Here is a 20,762-nt window from a genome sequence, read left to right on the forward strand (position 1 = left end):
CTTGGCCTACATAGGACTCCAGTCTCACACTGCGTGTCTGACTCTTAATTTCATTTAAAGTGGCCTAGCAAGCCATATCTTTGTCAAAATAAATCACTGGTTCTCAAGGAGAAGGTCCAACTCCTTAACCTTCTGAGGGCAGTTATTAGTTGGGGGATAAGTGAGGCAATAACCATCAGCAGCTACATCCTGAGAGCAAATAACAACCAATAGGACTGCAATCTCCTTAATCAACACAACTGTAGATGGCCTGGTAACAGAGCAGATCCACTTCATTAAGCACCTGAGGCTCCACCTCTTAGTCCAGGTTAACGCGTTTTGTCCCACGTGTCTTTCTCTCGTTTCACTAAGCCTCCTTTTGCCGTTAATATTTCTTGCCTCCACCTGTATCTTGGATACAGCCATGGAGTTAGGTGAGTGCCAGGTTCCTGCCAGTGTCACTCAGTGATAGGCTAGGGAGCAGCTCTTGGCCTGGTGCCATCATCTCTCATGCTCCCCCTTAGCAGCACATCTGCAAGCTTGATCTCAGTGTGTGCAGAGGAACATACGCAGATGCCGGTGTTAGCGGATTTCCCATTCTGTTAGCCTGACGATGATAATTCCACTTAGAATCAAGCCCGAGGTCTTTATACATACAGGTTTTAATATACATTGGCTAATAACAGTATTGGGTTTTATATAACTGTTCCACAGTATTATGTTAAATGACAAGATGACATGCAGATAATGAGTTTTTTGTAGAGTAGGCTCAATATAAGATAGTCACCAAGAAATTCAGAGGAAACGTCTTTTCCCAGAGAGTGGTGAGAATGTGGAACTCGCTCCCACCGGGAGTGGTTGAGGCGAATAGTGTAAATGCATTTATGGGGAAGCTCGATACTCAGGTAAGGGACAAGGGAATAGAGGGTAAAGCTGATAGTTAGATGGGAAGAGGCTCGAGTGGGCTGTAAATGGGAGCATGGACACGTTGGGCTGAATGGTCTGTTTCTCTGCTTTGTATTCTAAGCAATTCCCTGTAATGCAACCTGGCTCCCAAGCCCGGATTGATTGCTTTCGTCTCTCTAAGTTGCCTGTGTGGCTGTGGGCTTCTGACTGACCCTGAATACATTCTGACCCCCCCCCAATCCAGATCCCAAGCCCAGAGAGACTACCCCCAGACTGCATGTGCAGCTGCTGACCACCCGGAGAACACTGTCCACACTCGGTACCTCCACATCAAAGCCACCAAACACCTTGACTGTGCTTCACGACGGATAGAACCAAATTAAGAAGAAAAATTCACTGTCTAGAAGGGACATAAGAGTTTTAGGAATAAAAGCCCTTTAGGCCCAACCATCCTTCCTGAAAGATCGGACTTCCTGCCATCTGCCACCCCCTACCCCTGCCCCCCCCCCCCCCCCCCCCACAACTTCTCCCTTTATCCCAATTCCTGATCATTCCAAATTATAGTGGGCAGCTCAGACTTAATTTAAAGTGCTAATCCGACCTGAGGGTCCAAATAAACTGCTCTCGCTATTTATTGTATCATCAGCGACATTGATTCAATTGAGTCCTGTGGTTAACTGAGAGGGCATAAGTTATTGGTAATGTCTTATCCTTTCTGTTAACTGGATCCAAATGAATGAACTAGGAAACAGGAAATACACAAACTGCCAAACAAAATGTCAAATGCATTGAGCAGTGAGTCTGTGGCAGTAATTTAATCTCCTGTTCCCAGGAGGGATCACAGAGAGGATGGCGTCTGTCTGGCAGAGGGATTACTGCCAGTAATTCACTGACACACATCAGCATTGTTTATATTATATATGGAGTTTTTAAATAGCTCTTGACAGTGACTACTTCTTTTCATGTCACAGGTCAGTGCAGAATGAGGTAGGAGCTTACAAAGTGTGGTGTAGGATGTTGCGTGATTTTATACTGTGATGTGGAACAGTGAACATCAAGCTGCAGTGTAGGCATTGTCGGGACATCAGGCTGCAGTGTAGGCCCTGTCAGGATATAAGGCTGTAGTGCGGCCCTGTCAGGATGTAAGGCTGCAATGTAGGCCCTGTCCGGATATAAGCCTGCAGTGCAGACCCTGTCCGGATATAAGGCTGTAGTGCGGCCCTGTCAGGATGTAAGGCTGCAATGTAGGCCCTGTCAGGATATAAGGCTGTAGTGCGGCCCTGTCAGGATGTAAGGCTGCAGTGCGGCCCTGTCAGGATGTAAGGCTGCAGTGTAGGCCCTCTCAGGATGTAAGGCTGCAGTGCAGACCCTGTCAGAACATCAGGCTGTAGTGTAGGCCCTGTCAGGATGTAAGGCTGCAGAGTAGGCCCTCTCAGGATGTAAGGCTGCAGTGCAGACCCTGTCAGAACATCAGGCTGTAGTGTAGGCCCTGTCAGGACATCAGGCTTCAGTGTAGGCCCTGTCAGGATATAAGGCTGCAGTGCAGACCCTGTCAGAACATCAGGCTGTAGTGTAGGCCCTGTCAGGACATCAGGCTGTAGTGTAGGCCCTGTCAGGATGTAAGGCTGCAGTGCGGCCCTCTCAGGATGTAAGGCTGCAGTGCAGACCCTGTCAGAACATTTGGCTGCAGTGTAGGCCCTGTCAGGATATAAGGCTGCAGTGCAGACCCTGTGAGAACATCAGGCTGTAGTGTAGGCCCTGTCAGGACATCAGGCTGCAGTGTAGGCCCTGTCAGGATATAAGGCTGCAGTGCAGACCCTGTCAGAACATCAGGCTGTAGTGTAGGCCCTGTCAGGACATCAGGCTTCAGTGTAGGCCCTGTCAGGATATAAGGTTGCAGTGCAGACCCTGTCAGAACATCAGGCTGTAGTGTAGGCCCTGTCAGGACATCAGGCTTCAGTGTAGGCCCTGTCAGGATGTAAGGCTGCAGTGTAGGCCCTGTCAGGATGTAAGGCTGCAGTGTAGGCCCTGTCAGGATGTAAGGCTGCAGTGCGGCCCTCTCAGGATGTAAGGCTGCAGTGTAGGCCCTGTCAGGACATCAGGCTGCAGTGTAGGCCCTGTCAGGACGTCAGACTGCAGTGTAGGCCCATCAGGCTGCAGTGTAGGCCCTGTCAGGACTTCAGGCTGCAGTGTAGGCCCTGTCAGGACATCAGGCAGCATTGTAGGCCCATCAGGTTGCAGTGTAGTCCCTGTCAGGACACCAGGCTGCAGTGTAGGCCCTGTCAGGATATAAAGCTCAATGTAAGTTCTGTCAGGACATCAGGCTGCAGTGTAGGCCCTGTCAGGACATCAGGCAGCAGTGTAGGCCCATCAGGCTGCAGTGTAGGCCCTGTCAGGACGTCAGACTGCAGTGTAGACCCATCAGGCTGCAGTGTAGGCCCTGTCAGGACTTCAGGCTGCAGTGTAGGCCCTGTCAGGACATCAGGCAGCATTGTAGGCCCATCAGGTTGCAGTATAGGCCCTGTCAGGACACCAGGCTGCAGTGTAAGCCCATCAGGCTGCAGTGTAGGCCCTGTCAGGAGGCAGCATTGTAGGCCCATCAGGTTGCAGTGTAGGCCCTGTCAGGACATCAGGCAGCAGTATAGGCCCATCAGGCTGCAGTGTAAGCCCTGTCAGGACATCAGGCTGCAGTGTAGGCCCTGTCAGGACATCAGGCTGCAGTGTAGGCCCTGTCAGGACATCAGGCTGCAGTGTAGGCCCTGTCAGGACATCAGGCTGCAGTGTAGGCCCGGTCAGGACATCAGGCTGCAGTGTAGGCCCGGTCAGGACATCAGGCTGCAGTGTAGGCCCGGTCAGGACATCAAGCTGCAGTGTAGGCCCGGTCAGGACATCAAGCTGCAGTGTAGGCCTTGTCAGGACATCAGGCTGCAGTGTAGGCCCGGTTAGGACATCAAGCTGCAGTGTAGGCCCAGTCAGGACATCAAGCTGCAGTGTAGGCCCAGTCAGGACATCAGGCTGCAGTGTAGGCCCAGTCAGGACATCAGGCTGCAGTGTAGGCCCGGTCAGAACATCAAGCTGCAGTGTAGGCCCTGTCAGGACATCAGGCTGCAGTGTAGGCCCGGTCAGGACATCAAGCTGCAGTGTAGGCCCTGTCAGGACATTAGGCTGCAGTGTAGGCCCGGTCAGGACATCAGGCTGCAGTGTAGGCCCTATCAGGACATTAGGCTGCAGTGTAGACCTCGATGATGGGAGTGGGGAGGGAAATTCAATGGCAGGAGTTGTCTAATCCCGCCCCCTGTTTTTTTCTGACTCAGATGCTGGAAATGAGGTCGCAGAGGTTTACGAGCTCTGGTTGGCATATATTCGTGATGGTTTTATCCCATGATCTTCCTCCTCCAACCCCCCTCTTCAGTCAAACATACTTTATCTCCAATAATTTTATAACCAACAAAGGTGTTGCAAGAAATCAGGGGGAAAAAGGCACAATATTTTTTTTTTAACGCCTGCAATTTTTTTGCCTGGGTTTTGCTTGTAGCAGTGTCTGGGAGATTAACCTTTAATTCCTGGAGACTCCAGGGCAATCATGGATGGTTGGCAACTCCAGAGCAGTAAGTAGGGGGCAGGGCAGTGGTGGATTGGAGAGAACAGAGAGAAAATATTAGAGGGTTTAAAAAAAAAATGGATGGACCAGATTCCCACAGAAGGTAAAATCCCTTTCAACAACGTGCCAATTCCCTCAGGGGAAGAGAAATTGCTCAGAAGATACAGCGGGTTTCAAAAAGTAATTTTGTGTTTGGATTTTGTCAAAGCAATGTGTATGTTGTCTGATATTGTGATGTCTCAATTACCAACAAACTCCCACACAGCTCAAGATATCCAAATATTTGCCTTTTTTTTTAAATCTATAAAGGAAAAATGGCTTGCAGCTTCCCGCTGAGACACCTAAAGTACCTGTTACATTTACATCCTATTCTTGCACTGCTGCCTGGACTGTTTGACAGCTCGACATAATAACAGTTTCTACATTGCCCCGAGAGTCTGCTTGTTCGGAGAATGTCGAGGGAAAAAAAAGTAGAAAAAGAAAGATGTGCATTTATACAATATATATAATAAATTTATGCATTTATATAGCAGCTGTCATGACCTCAGGGTGTCCCAAGGTGCTTTACAATTAATGAAGTACTTTTGAGGTGTAAGAAACACAGCAACCAATTTACACACAGATAATGACCAGAAAATCTGGTTTCTATTGTGACGTTGATTGAGGGATAGATATTAGACACTGGGACACACCCCTGCCCCTCTTCTGAATAATGCCACTACATCTTTTATATCCATCTAAGAGGGCAGACAAGGCCTTAGTTTTAACACCTCATCTGAGGGGCAGCACCTCTGACTGTGCAGCTCTCCCTGAGTACTGCACTGGGAGTACCAATCTTGATTCTTGTGCCCAAGTCTCTGGAGTGGGACTTGATCCCACAACCTTCTGATTCAGAGGCAAGAGTGCTACCCACAGCCACGGCTGTAGAGTTTGCAATAGGAACGATTGACAGGCAAGAAAAGACCAACTGGTCCATCAAGCGTGTCTCACACGCCATAATGAACAAACCATCATGACTAAGCACTTCTTCCTGACCCACCCCTACAGGCATGTGATCTCCTGGGAGTGGTGAAATAAAATGGAGATGAAAGACTAATAATGGGGGGAAAAAAGTACCCAAAAAATTCCTCTTTGACTCCCTCAGGCGATCGAAACAATCCAGCAGATCACATGAAGCAAGTAAGAGGCTATAACGATAGCCCAAGTAAGAGGCTGTAATGATAGCCCAGGCAGTGGTGAACGGGACAGGACAGACCTGGCATGTGTTTTTTGTTAAGGATCTTAATTAGAAACATGAGACTTTGAATAGTTCCTTGCTCGCCTAATTAGCAAAATGAACTGAGAACCGTTCAAACTCCCAAGGACACCAAGCCATTAACAGTCGCATGAGAGATGGATTAAAACCACAGAAGCCTTTCATAATCATTAAAGATGAGCAGGGGCTCCCCTTTGTTCAGTAACCCCCATAATTGTAAAGCTCTCGCCGAAGTGGGGATTTTTTTGGCGTCAAGCTGAACCAATTCAGCAAGTAATAAAGAACAGGGCTCGATCTGGGATGCTATTATCTTGCAATCAGCCAGGCCTGATTAACAATAACATGCAAGACATGACTCTTGATTAGAAATTGACAAAGAGATTATGGGAGCCAAAAAATACATTTTGTAAAAAGCAAATAAGGGAGCTGGGAAACATGTGTTAGACAGAGCCTAAAGGAAGCGGCACATTAATATCCTGTTCAATTCTAAGCACCACACTTTAGGAAGGATGTCAAAACCATGGACAGGGTGCAGGGGGAATTTACTAGAATGGAACCAGAGATGAGGGACTTCAGTTGTGCAGATGGACTGGAGAATGTGGGGTTGTTCTACTTAGAGCAGAGAAGGTTAAGAGGAGATTTGATAGAAGTGTTTAAAATCATGAAGGGTTTTGATAGAGTAAATAAGGAGAAACAGTAGGTGATTGGCAAAAGAACCAGAGACAACACAAGGCTGAAAGGGCACTGGAAGCAGATTTGATAGTAACTTTCAAAAGAGAATTGGATGTATACTTGGAAGGGAAAAAATTCCCAGGGCTATGGGGAAAGAGCAGGACAGTTGGACGGCTTTCCCAAGGAGTCAGCACAGGCACAATGGGCGAAAGGCCGCCTTCTGTGCTGTATCATTCTCAAATTCCAAGATATCACAGCTTTGACTCACCAACCATTTCCCTCAGTTCCATATTGCTTCCACACCCCAGCAAATTTTCATCCTGGGCTGGTGGGGCGGGCGAGTCTTAGGCTTGGCGGAACATCACTAAAAACAGATTATCCGGTCGTTTATCTCATTGCGGTTTGTGGGAGCTTGCTGTGCGCAAATTGTCTGCTATGTTTCCTACATTATAACAGTGACTGCATTTCAAACGTACTTCATTATCTTTCAAAATAACACCCAAAAAAAACCAACTGTAAATATTGGCCGATGATCAAAACCATTGCTTTGCTGGTGACAGAATAAGTTTGCTTCTCTTTGTTAGCTGGGATTTCACCAATTATTTTCACAGTTTTTATGTGAAAATTGAAACATAAAGACAACGCACGACGTGTGACAACAAGTGGTTCTGCTGAGAGTGCAGCGGGACAAGAGCTGGTTGTAGGCTAAGCCTAGGGCGTCCCCAATAAGTTCCGCATTGTTTGTTATGACAGCAAAAATGTACACCAAGAAATGTAGTTTTTGCAATGATAGAGCCAGAAATTTGTGAAAGGTTCACAAGCACTAAAGAGCCAAGTTGTAATTCTGAGGTTGGAATTTCTGAACTGACATTCTAATTTTTGTTGTTGTGCGCAGCCTGTTTGTTGTACTGCGCAGTCACTTTCAGATTGCTGCACAGCCGTGCATCCGTACAGCATAAAATGTTACTGTGAACTAGTTCATACCTCCATGAAATTTTATTTGTTGGTACTTTTTTTGGTTCATTCTCCAACATCTGGGAGTGGACAGCAATGGGGAATGATTTATTCCACAGAAGCAGCAGCTGCTGCTGTTAACACAATAATGTTCACACAATGAGCTTTCGAGCTCGCAGTTAAGTACAGGGCTCGCAAATTCAAAAGAGAGATTGGGGTTCTTAATCCTTTAATGTCTCCGGCGCCAAGTACAGAAAGATAATGAAGTACGTTTGAATGCAGTCACTGTTGTAATGTAGGAAGCAAAGCAGACAATTTGCGCACAGCAAGCTCTCACAAACCGCAATGAGGTAAGCGACCAGATAATCTGTTTTAGTGACTAAAATAAAAGCAAAATACTGCGGGTGCTGGAAATCTGAAACAAAAACAAGAAATGCTGGAATCACTCAGCAGGTCTGGCAGCATCTGTGGAAAGAGAAGCAGAGTTAACGTTTCGGGTCAGTGACCCTTCTTCGGAACCCTTCCGAAGAAGGGTCACTGACCCGAAACGTTAACTCTGCTTCTCTTTCCACAGATGCTGCCAGACCTGCTGAGTGATTCCAGCATTTCTTGTTTTTGTATCTGTTTTAGTGATGTTGGTTGAGGGATAAATATTGGCTAGGACACCGGGGAGAACTCCCCTGCTCTTCTTCAAAATAGCACCTTGAGACATTTTATGTTCACCCGAGTGGCTGGGCAGGGCCTCAGTTAAACGTCTAGTCTGAAAGATGACACTTCCGCCAAGCTTAAGACTCGCCTGCCCCACCAGCCTAGGACGAAAATTTTCTGGGGCGTGGAAGCCATATGGATCTGAGGGAAATGGTTGGTGAGTCAGAGCTGTGATATCATGGAATTTTCGAATAATATAACACAGAAGGAGGCCTTTCGCCCATTGTGCCTGTGCCCGCTCCTTGGGAGAGCCATCCAACTATTATTCCACCTGTTCCTCCTATATGTTTTTTTTAGTAAACTCTCTTTTAATCTTTAGGGTAATCAGAGGTGAGATCAAATGAGGCTGTAAACTTTTCTAAATAATTGAATTTTTATTTTAGCTTAAGATACAGATTTTACAAATCGAGATTCATTTAACCTTTAAGTCAGAAATGCAACTCAAAACCCATAGTGGCCAATTCTTTTCGTTTAGGGGTCTGGAAGTTAGAACTCTATCAACATCCTACGTGATGTTCTTCTGGGCAGCTTGCTGAGCTGTCTCATTGCTCACTTTATAATGGCTGCTCTTAGGCACTTGCTGACAAAAACAAGATTTCTAGCCAATTCCCATTCTCTCATTCCCACCGTTGCACAAACTGATGTTAAGATGTTTCCCACAGTTTCTCAAGCTCTCCTTATCCATGGCCTTCCAGGTAGTCAATATACCAGGTTTTCGAGGGTGGCCAAACTTCCCATCATGCCTTCTTGAGCAGTCAGTTCAACAGTTCCTTTGTTGAGTTAATACTTTGAACCAGAGTCAGCTCCTTTAGCAGGTAATTAATCCAAGGTCTAGCCAATCCTTTCATTTCCTTAAAACCGACATTGAAAAATCTAAAAATCATTCACCCCAACCTCCGCAAGTGCACACGAGACCTCGCACAGGCGCAAGAAAGATTCAGTTGCATCCTGAGTTGAGTGTAACAGGAACTACCTCCGAGCTTGGCAAGATATGAGGCTAGACATTTCAGATAGGCTGTTGTGTTAACAGAGTCGTGGCAGAGCAAGGCTTTCATCTGTCCTGGTACCAACCCCCAACCAGCCCCTGTCTCGCCCCCCCTGTATCGCGAATCATTGACATAACGTGGGTATGCACCTACCTCATTTATGGCATTCCCTTCACATCTGCCTGGCGGGGTCTAGAGTTTCGGACCAGTATTCAGGGACCACTCTGACCAAAGAGAAGATCTTTATTGCATAATCCATTCTTCCTTCACAAACTTGGTTAATGCCGCTTGGTAGGCCTACCTGATTCAGGTCTATTGGCAATGGAGTAAACATAGCTGGTGGGCGTTCCTGCAGAGATCACCATCCTGCCAGTCCACCTCTTACCATGAAGTCAGGACTGACGGGTCAACCACAACGACCACCTCTCTGCCCACAGTTGGAACTCAGTATCCAAGCCAGAGAGAGGCCGATATCCCTCCTCCACCCCCACCCAGATCCTCCCCCAACCCGTGTTTGGATTTGCCATTACTGCTCTAGAAAATGGCGTACGGAGGGAATTTGAGGGTTTTGGATCAGACTCTGCCGGAATTGGCCAGTTACTGACAGGCGGGGAAGTCACCGTAATGTTGGTTACAGATCGTGAGCTGGTTGTAATGAAATGTGTAATGTTGCGTGGAGGGCGATAATCATTCAGAGAGGACGTACTGCTAAAATGAAGACATTTTTCTTCCACTTGAGCTCTGAGCAGCTTTCTGACAGAGTAAGCAAACACTGTACCAGCGATCGGGGAGATGGGGAAAATGGGTCTTTGCTATTGAAGTCACTGGAAAAGAAAATCGGGTGTACATCAGGTTCCCGATTCGCTATGAGTGTGTTTTATTTCACAGGTGAAAACCAATTTCACTGTTGAGTCTTAGAAAGTTTTTTTTTAGCAGCGATTCAGTCAATGTAGAAAAGCTAAACCCTTAACAGACCAGACATTTGTTATTTTTTTATTATGGCATTTAGTCACCTCTCCACATTTCCTGTCCTGAGAGTCACCCCCATTTTGCTGCCATTGATCACCGTGTAACTACAGATTGCGATCCCAAATTGTCGTCAACTTCCGCTCAATTTCTGCTGACCTTTGCGCCTTCACACCCAGGAACTACGACCCATGACCCCACTGGATCCATAAAGAGAACTAATTCCCTCATGTTAAAACATGTACAATGTTGAGGTAGAATATGGCCTCTGCTGTCTATTTTCAAACCTGCATTGCTGGGGAATTTGGGATGGGGAGGGAGGGGGCAACAGGCCAAGATGCCTTAGGAATCCCTCACGGTAACCAGGAAATGGGTGAGGAAATCATTTAACTTTACTGTTGGTTTGTACGTGCTACCTGTCGAGGAAGAAAACCGTTAGCTTGGCACTGAAAGCACTGATGGCCAGCAGAGGGGCTTGGTTAGTCTCTCCTGGGTTTACAGGTGACTATGATTTAAATGTATTGCACGCAGCTCAGAGAAACCGCATCATGATTCTCTTTCCTCTCAACTCTAGGTCAATCTCAGGCTCTCCTTATATAAGAAATAGGAGCAGGAGTAGGCCATATGGCCCTTCGAGCCTGCTCCGCCATTCAATAAGATTACAGCTAATCTTCTACTTCAACTCCAATTCCCTCAATTCCTTTAGTGCCCCAAAATTTATACTCAATGATTGAGCCTCCACAGACCTCTGAGTTGGAGAGTTCCAAAGATTCGCAACCCTCTGAATGAAGGACGCTGAAATGAGCTCATCGAATAGCCACTGGAGTAGACACACTGCATGATGTGGCAGGAGACCAGGCAGAGCAGAAGGCCCTAGACTTGATTCCTTAGTCTGTCCCATGTTAGCTGTACAATGTTGGGCCAGGGAGCAGGTGGGCTACTACAATTGGCCTTAATGCTTCTCGACGATACAAGGTAGAGTGGGAGAAAGCCAGGATTCCTGCTCCTGATCAGTAGTTAATGACTGTATACGTGCAGGCATTAGTTTCGGATGGAATTGAACCGGGCTATCTTGCCCTGCATTGTTGAGTAGCCAACCAGTACTCATTGTCCAGGTTCACAGACATGACTGTGTGGGCAGTGGTGCCAGTAACAGCTGTGGAAATGTACCCCAACAAAAGTCCAAACCTTCAGGAGAGAAGGGTGAGGGGCACTGAGCTGGGGTTAGAAGGGATACTCATGATCGGGAATTAAATCCTAACGGGTTTTCTCCCTACACTGCACCAGCATTGGCCAGAGTATTTCCCTTGGAACAGTTGTGCCTGTGTGTTGCTTTGGTTTCTCCCTGTCATTGTGCCAAAGGTTACACTGCATGGCCCCATCTCTTTATCCCTGCAAGCTACAGAAGCACAGTTTGTTTTTTGGTTTGCACCCCTTGGCCCACCTCTTCTCTTCTGCCATGAGCTTACACTTCACCTTTGTTAGGCAGTCAGGGAATCACAGCTCCTGCACAACTCCAATCATCCCACTTCTCAAAAGGTGGGCTTGAGCAGCCCAGCTCCAGGAGCTGGTTGCCTGGGCTATTGGGCCTGTCCCAGGGCTCTGTAAAATATAGCACTGTAAGGTAGTCATTAAGATAGCAGGTTGTTGGGGGGGTGGGGATGGTGGGGGTGCCTACTTGTAGCCTGCTTTCCCTTTTCCTCTGGTCCTTTTTTAAAATTCATTCACGGGATGTGGGTGTCACTGGTAAAGCCAGCATTTGTTGCCCATCCCTAATTGCCCTTGATTGAGATGTCTTGCTAGGCCATTTCAGAGGACAGTTGAGAGTCAACCACATTGCTGTGGGTCTGGAGTCACATGTAGGCCAGACTAGGTAAAGATGGCAGACTTCCTTCACTAAAGGACATGAGTGAATCAGATAGGTTTTTACAACTATCTGGTAGCTTCACAGTCACCGTTACTGAGACTAACTTTTAATTCCAGATTTATTCATTAACTGAACTTAAATTCTCCAACAGCCGTGATGGCTCATGTCTCTGGAGCTTAACCTCTATGCTACTGCTCCCTTGGTGGACCTGTTACTCCATGTCTTTCTGGCTCCCCATTCACAGTATGGGTGATGCTGGAACTGACGTTGGGCGATCTTCTCTCTCCTTGTGCTGTCCAATGAGAGAAAGCAAAAGAATGCTAATTGGAGACAGATCTTAACCCAGAACAGGTGAAAGCATCTTTCTAGTTTTAACATAAGTGTTTCTCCGATGGATTTTTCCCTTTGTGGCAAATTTGGAATCAGGCGCTCGCGTATACACAACTACAGGCACAGATGCATGTGCTGTTACTCCATGGGGTGATTTGTACCTTTCCTGCTTGGCTGGTGTACTGGTAAAGCAGATAGCCCAGTCAAAAAGCCACCGCGACAATTGTGCAGGGCCTGTAAGGGAACGGTGACCTGTGCTGCCATTTTACTAGCCAAGAGAGGAAGGTTGAACTTGCCCTTCTTGACACCCATGTGTAGCAGCATCCCACAGAGCGGCCCATGAGCAGGACATTGCCCGCAATACAATGCCCATTATAAAACAGTCGCTGTAAGGTTGCATGAATCCCTAGCTCAAACCTCTGCCAGAAGCAGAATTCCCAACTCCCCGTCATTCCAGAGGCCTTTCCAGCCATGAGATCTCTCTCAACCCTGCTTGTCAATCTGTGATTTCAGTTGGCACTTGACTGGCAGATAAAGACGGGCATAAAACTAAAAAAAAATCTGAACTTGATCCAAAATTGACAGGATTCATTCAGTGTTGAGGTTTTTTTTGATGGACCTGAGCCGTGTCTAATGCATTTATTCAGTAGAAAACGTGGGTGGCGCAGTTGAAGGAAATCAAATGCAGTTGAATCTGGGTTCAATAGAATGTCATAGTCAGAGAGAATTGGCAACAAACAGGAATAGGAATGCCTTTAGCTGGCAGTCTCTATATCTCTCTGGGAACAGCCTACCCTTCTATATTCTTGGTGGTTTCAGGCTACTGTGCGTCCTTGTACCAATACTTTGCTTAAACCTCGGAGTTCTAGCCTTGCTGTTTTCTTCATGTGATGTGGGCCAGGCTACTGGCCCTGTGGTAATACTGTGCCAGTTGGACAATGATTAAAGGTCCCCTGTGTCTCCCAGGGTTTCCTGATTACGGTTTCTATTCCACGCCCGGTGATCAGCGGGCCTCGTTCTCGTTTGCGGACTACGGTTCGGTCGGACTGCGGGCCGCTCAGATGCTTCGCAGTGAGCACGCTCCGTCAGCAAGCAGTCCCTCCCTGCACCATCTAACCAATCCGGATCAGTTTAAGAACCCAGGTTTGTGCTACAAATTCATTTGTTTGGTGGTGGGGGTGGGGACGAGGGGGTGCGGTGGGATCAAGTATTTCTTCGTCTGTTTAAAAGGAACACTGCACAACTTGGAGTCATGAGGCCAAATCTGCATGCCTGTTCCATTCACCAACACGGGGTGGTGTTTGGGGGGAGGGGTCGCGGGGTGGTGTGTTCACAAATGTTTCTGTCTTTTTCACAAGAGCCCAACGATCTCTCACCTCGCGTGCCGCCCATCTCCCGCAACCCCCTCCCCCCCAGCACCACCCAGAAAAGCGAGCGATTGGTCATTTTAATTTTCTGTAATAAATAATTATTTTTTCTTGTATATGAAACTGCTGCGTGTGCGTGAGCAGAATATCAAGCTGCCTCTCTAACCCCAGAGTAATTATCGGCGTTCTTGTAAAACTTATAAACAGATATTGTGAGCGCTCCCGTTATTTCAGAAAGGCAAATTATGCTGTGATTTATAAATTTAAAAAAAATTGCAGTCTTGACTCGTCCTTCCGGTTTAAGAACCTCTCATGGGGCCGTGTGCGATTTGTGTCTTTCCCTTCCTCCTTATTGAATATTTAGTTCTGCTGACTGCCTCACCTTGCATCTTACTTGTCTCTCCCGCCATCCCTGCCCGCTAGTCGCGATTGCCAATAGAAAGGGCGGAACTGGTGCCGACAGACCTGAGCCACTGGCAATACTGCAGGTGCCGCCAATGAGGAGAGGATTTCGTACTCTCCAGGTCAACCCAGTAATTTATTTTTTTGACGCTGTCTCTGTATTTGGACCTGCTTCCACCCATTCCCATCTGTTGGTTGTATATCAGAAACTCAAGCTGGCAGAATTATGGGCACAGACCCCAGTTTGTGCAGCAAGACTTAGTGCTACCCAACTCCTCTATATGTCCTTTCTCAACTAGGCCATTCACTTTCCCATTTATCCAGCAGCGGTGATTTGCACGGGAGGAGGAGGGAAAATCTAGAGATGGGTGAGGCAGTGGGGGAGGAGGATTCTGCTAAAGATAAAGCCATCCTACCCATAATAAGCAATTGTTAGAGTGGTCAGTAAGCACTGTTGTGGGTTGGCAGAGAGGAGAGGTCTCATTCCCCTCTATTCTAAACAGGATTTGGAAGCAACAGCAGAGCCAAGTTAGTTATATAAAGAGGAAATACTCAGCAGGTCCGGTAGCATCTGTGGAGAGAGAAACAGGGTTAACGTTTCAGGTTAATGACCCTTCATCAGAATCAGTTGAGTCAACAGGTCACAGGTCTGAAATGTTAACGATGTTTCGCTCTCCGCAGATGCTGCTAGACCAGTATTTTTCTGTTTATTTCAGATTTCCAGCATCTGCAGTATTTTGCTTTCGTTTTAGAGAAAGTTAGTTTTTTTTAAACAAAAATGCTTCAAAAGGCAGTGCCATCTTGTGAAAAGGCATTTGCTAAAATTTTGCTCGTCCAGATTGGCTCAGTGGGTAGCATTCCTGCCTCTGAGTCAGTAGGTTGTGGGTTCAGGCCACACGCCAGAAATTTGAGCCCATGGTCAAGGCTGACACTCTAGTGTGGTACTGAGGGAGTGCTGCACTGTTGGAGGTGCTGTCTTTCATATGAGCCGTTAAACCAAGGCCGCTTGTTCAGCTGGATGTAAAAGATCCCAAGGTGCTGTTTGAAGACAAGCAATGGGAGTCCTCACCACCACCCCCACCCCAATCAGCTAACACCACCAAATTGCACTCATCTCATTTGTTGTTTGTAGGATCTTGCTGTGTGCATAACAACAATAACTGCACGTCAAAGAGAAAAATAATTGACTAACTGTGAAGTGCTTTAGGATGTCCTCGGAATGTGAAAAGTTCTATTAAGTATGTAAATTCTATTTGTGTAGAAGCGCATAAATAAATGAAAGGGTTGCATTTACATGGTGCCTTATCCCAGACATACAAAAGTGATGGACAAGAGAAGAGCAGCTGGTCCACCCAGCCTGCCCCACACCTCACAATGACACTGCCTGTTCGCATTCCCGCCTCACAGCCATGTGACCTCCTGGGAGCGACTGCAATACAGAGTGAAACTCAGGCCCAAGGAAGGGAAACTTGCTGGAAAATTCCTCTTTGACCCTCCTCAGGCAATCAAAACCACTCCAGGGCATCACATGGACCATGCACATCTCACAGAAACATCTCAACCTGCTTCCCTCACTGCCAAATGTTGACGACTGCTTTCCTGTTCTGTTTTATTACTTTAAACAGATATCAGTTGTAACAAGTACAGAATCAGGTCTTTAACAAGCTCATATTACATAATCCAGCATGAGTACTCAGTCAAATCATACCACGCAATTCCAGTATGATTACACAATTCTTTAATATTGAGTTCACGATTCACTATAAGAACTCGGGTACATCACAATCCACAAATCAGTATGACTACAACGTACAATGGTTTTCTGAAAACACTTATACTAATTCTACCTTTGATCTCTACAATCCACGTATTGGAACACTAAATCAGAATACATCAAAAGGCAAAAAAAGTGACATCGAGAATAACAACATGGAGCCAGGAAGATACACTAATATCCTCAAACTCTCCCAATGATTCTGTTCCCATGGTTATATGGTCCACTTGAGCTCCTCAATCACTTTAATAGTGACCAAACCAATATCTGCCAGACGCTGAAGATATGGATAATGACTGTTAGGAAGATTCAGGAGGCCTCACTCTTGCCATTTCCATTGACAGACGATTAAAGTATGATACCTGACCATGTAGGGGAATTCTCTGATTGATTTTCCCGACATCAGCAGTCCTTGAAAGGTTGCAGACTGTTTTCTGTTTCAGTTGCTATTTGCTGGTAGTTTAGGGACAGGGTAAGAGTGGGCGATCAAGGGGGGAGACCATGGGAAGCAAAATTAAGGTATGTTAAGTGGCCCTGCCGCAGACAAAAGGGCAATGAACTGGGAAATGTAATGACAGAACTACATTTTTTTTATCAAAGCAGCAAGTGTGCCCAGCAAATTCACCAGCAAACTTGAGTCATAGGATGGTAAGATGTAGGACTATGATATCCCACTTGGTGATTTCCTTTGCCTGGAGAGCATGAGTAATAGGCTAAGCACTTAGCTGGATTGGGCAAGGAGGCTAACACAATAGCGCTCCTCTATTCTTCTGGTAGCATCAGCAGAGGCCTAGGTGGCGGTCAGTAGGGAAAACAACACAAAGAGGCTCAGGGAGCAGAAAGTGGATAATATTAAGCTAACACCTCCCCCACCAATGCTGCAAAATGATCATGGCTTTGAATACTTTTTCCAGCCCTAGCCATATCTGACGGGTTTTGATGGGCAGTTATCTCTTGATGTTCTAATTGGCCTGTGTGTGATTCCTTTCCTTGTCCATGGGCCCGTCACGAGTCAGATTGTTGAGTCAACAGTGTTGAGATTTGTGTTGATGGTGTTTAATAGCTGGCAGCCCATCTATTCTCTCACATTTGTACCGATTGTTGCGTCTCTTACGCTACGGACCTTACCCTTTACGTGGTATTTCTGTCAGGGGCTCCCACAAATCAGATGGTTGTGAGTTCTTCCCTCTCTTACTCTGGAGAGCACAATTGATTTGGCAGTTGTGATTTCTCTGCTTTGGTATCACTAGAATTGGTGGTAACTGGGCAGTGGTGAGTTGACCTCTGACCTGGTGACAGCTGCAAAACCAGGCTTTGCCAAGCTGCCAGGACCACCCCAATTGCACCCCTTCACTGCCCCCCTACATCTCTCCAAGATTTAGGCAGGAGGTCCGTTGCTGGGGTTTAGGTTAGGACAACTTTCCCCTTTAGTATGGTAGTGCTACAGGCAGATTGAAGACAGTCACAAAATAGTTACGGACACGGAAGGCCATTCGGCCAATTTAAATTCATTTGTCCACCGGTAAATATCCTAAAGTTCCCCCGTTGTATCATCTGATTGTTTCCGAAGTGATCCCAGAGTCTCTGCCTCCGATGCTGTATCCAGGAGTCCACTCCTTGCAGGAAGATATCAGTCCTAAATCTGCCTCTTATTAGTTTGGACCTGTAACTTTGTGTTCTACTCTTGCAGTTTAGCTTTTTCAGCCATGGCTCAGTTGGTAGCACTGTTGCAGCTGAGTCAGAAGATACTGGATTCATATCCCACTCCAGGGCTTGAGCACAAATATCCAGGCTGGCACTCCAGTGCAGTACTGGAGGAGTGCTGCATTGTAAGAGATGCCACCTTTCAGATGAGACATTAATCGAAGCCCCATCTGCCCTCTCAAGTGGACTTAAAATATCCCATGGCTCTATTTTGAAGGTGCGCATGGGAGTTCTCCTTGGCCAGTTGTTTTCCCTCAATTAACATCACTAAAAAAACAGATTATCTGGTCATTATTTAATTGCTGTTTGTGGGAGCTTGCTGTGCACAAACTAACTGCTGCGTTTCCTAAATTACAACAGTGACTGCACTTCAAAAAGTATTTCATTGGCTGTAAAGTGCTTAGGGACATCCTGAGGTTGTGAAAAGAACAAAGAACAGTACAGCACAGGAACAGGCCATTCAGCCCTCCAAGCCTGTCTAAACTAAAACCTTCTGCACTTCCGGGGTCCGTATCCCTCTATTCCCATCCCATTCATGTATTTGTCAAGATGCCTCTTAAACGTCGCTATCGTACCTGCTTCCACCACCTCCCCCGGCAGCAAGTTCCAGGCACTCACCACCCTCTGTGTAAAGAACTTGCCTCGCACATCCCCTCTAAACTTTGCCCTTCGCACCTTAAACCTATGTCCCCTAGTAACCACCCTGGGAAAAAGCTTCTGACTACCCACTCTGTCCATGCCGCTCATAACTTTGTAAACCTCTATCATGTCGCCCCTCCACCTCCGTCGTTCCAGTGACAACAATCCGAGTTTATCCAACCTCTCCTCATAGCTATATAAAAGTGCTATATAAATGCAAGTCTTCCTTTCTTAAACTTTTCCGTACTGTTTTCTGTCTTGAGTACATGTAAGATCACCTCTCTGGCGCCTCCTTTCAAGGCTGAAAAGCGCAGGTGGTTGGCCTCATCCTCCGTCAGACCAGAGTCCACCAACAGAGAGTGAAAGGGGTGGAGTGGGGGGGGTGTCATTGTGCCAAGTGTTTCCCTTCCTACTCACAAGCAGCATTGGCTGTGGTTAGCAAGGGAAACGCTGCTCAAAATACTGTTCTCCCATTTTTCCTTTTCTAATTCGTTTCCATCCCCTCTCCTGCTGGGGTATTGTGGCAGCAGCAACCTCTCTCTAGGACAGGGACTATCATCAGCCTAATTTACCATGGGAGGGGCATCAGAGCTAAGCAGATTCCTGTTCTTCACTGACATCTACACATGGGCAAAGGTGGGGGAGTGGGGGGTGGGGGGGGGTGGTGCAGGGAATTGGTCTATGAACCTCCAACGGATTTTTCTTTCACTAGCATAGTAGCTCAAGATAAACAGTAATTGCCACCCAACTGAGATCAGTTAACTTAGCGTAGATCAGGGCTCAGGCTTGGTGCCATCCTAATTTGCATGGCTCAGTCCATCACTAAGTGGTGCATCTACAAGCCATGCCCACTGGAGTCAGCATGGCTCACTCCCTGTTGCCAAAGTGTCACTATTGTACACAGGCTCCATTTTGAATCTGTTTCATTAGGCCCAATGGGTTCAGGCGGGCGTGAGCTGGAGCACCGGTCAAATCTGGGCACGCTGTTGGTATTTTCGCAAAATGAGCGGGTGGAACTCAGGCTGGAGAGCAACTTGTAGATTAAATTTCTTGGCTGGGTTAACTGGATAGTTTATTCACAGGCAGACACCGCCATCGGCATAACAACTCCCTGAGCTCCCACTGCTGCTCGTATAAGCAAACAAAAAGAAAAGGAGCTTAAATCAAAAAGGAGATCGTTCCAAGTGTAGAGGTTGCCCATGAACTCTCTGCGCGCCTTCGTCTCCCAAAATCACCACATAATATTGTTCCAGAAAATAACAGAGACATACAACTCGGTTAAGCAGCCTCCTGTGGAACGAATTAAAGCCTTCTGGCTATTGGGAGGTGGTGGAGAGGGAGTTATTGATGTGCTCATTTAGAACTGTCAGTGTAGGCCAAATTGAAGAGGTACACACATGCTTTGAAAATATAACTTGAATTGACATTTATTATAATTTAATTTGATATTTTTTACTCCATACAAAGAAAGCCTTCTGTCTTTTTCCAACAAAAAAGACCTTCACTTTATACATGGCAGTTTGCATTTCCTACCTTGTGGGAGCTTTTGTCTTGTGTCTTTATTTTGTCCGATGTGCTGAGGTATATATGGGAGTGAATTGACCATTGGGTGAGTAGGTGGGAAGGGACTGGACAAGGCGAGTACAAATAGAATCAAAATGGGAAGAAATCAGTTCAGTGGGGCAGGAGCAGGCTGAGAAACAGAAACTGCTGGAAATGCTCAGTAGGTCTGGCAGCATCTGTGGAGAGAGAAACAGAGTTAACATTTCAGGTTGGTGACTTTTCAACCATTCTGATGAAAGGTCACAGACCTGAAACGTTAACTCTGCTTCTCTCTCCATAGCTGCTGCCAGACCTGCTGAGTATTTCCAGCATTTTCTGTTTTTGTTTGAGGTATATGTGGGTCTTGAGGGAATGACTTTGTGCTCGTGCTGTGAGGGCATTCGCCCTGCATTAACCTGTAACTTGTGCCGGAGAAAGCCTCGGAGGGCGGAACTGCCTGTGCCCTCCGAGGATACCACCAAAGACTTGCGACAGTGCTTACCCAGTTAGATAAGAGGAACATCTCACTTTCACCTCAAATGTATTTTGTCGCCGTTTTCTTCCCCTTTTAATAGACAAGCTTGTTAGAGGACAGTCTGCTGACAGTGTGCCATCTCCGTACTGCCTCATCCACCATTTGAAACCAAATGTAGGATCCATGTAGGGTAGCCAACCCTCCAGGATTGTCCTGCAATCTCTAGGAATGAAAGATTGATTTCCTGGACACTGCTACGAGCAAACTGGGTGAAAATCATAGCAGCGTTAAAAGAAAAGTGTTCTTTGCTTTTAATTTTCTTTGAAGACTTCCATTTACTAGTTAGAAAAGTAATGAATTTATGGGAAAGAGGGCTTTTTGACTGGGTGGGGTGGTTGGAGAATATGCAACAATACGCCCACTCAGAGTTGGCAAGTGTAGATTCATAGAAATAGGGCTAGACTGTTCTTCCTGATTGGATCGTGCCTCACGCTGCCTGTTGCCCTGCTAGATCGCATCAACCTGTTGACTCCAGGACACAAAACAAGTATTGGGAACTAACTCATTTTCGCCAGGGAACCAGGAGAAAGAGATTCTTGCCCCACATCCTCACTTGGCTCCATTTGAGGTTATAA

At 46.6% G+C, this 20,762-nt stretch overlaps 1 protein-coding gene across 12 annotated transcripts in view; it reads left to right on the forward strand.

Moving 5' to 3' along the window:
* msi2b (musashi RNA-binding protein 2b) overlaps positions 1-20,762 on the forward strand; it is a 539,697-nt gene that overhangs the window by 485,391 nt on the left and 33,544 nt on the right. For 8 of the 12 annotated variants that reach the window (XM_068010600.1, XM_068010599.1, XM_068010601.1 and 5 more), the window contains one exon: positions 13,191-13,367. The exons of the other annotated variants lie outside the window; for them this stretch is intronic. In XM_068010600.1, coding sequence (XP_067866701.1) covers positions 13,191-13,367 — 177 coding nt within the window. The remainder of the gene's footprint in view (positions 1-13,190; positions 13,368-20,762) is intronic. 12 annotated transcript variants of the gene reach the window in all.

This window comes from Heterodontus francisci, chromosome 30 (genome assembly GCF_036365525.1).
Source record: "Heterodontus francisci isolate sHetFra1 chromosome 30, sHetFra1.hap1, whole genome shotgun sequence".
NCBI classification, from domain to species: domain Eukaryota; kingdom Metazoa; phylum Chordata; class Chondrichthyes; order Heterodontiformes; family Heterodontidae; genus Heterodontus; species Heterodontus francisci.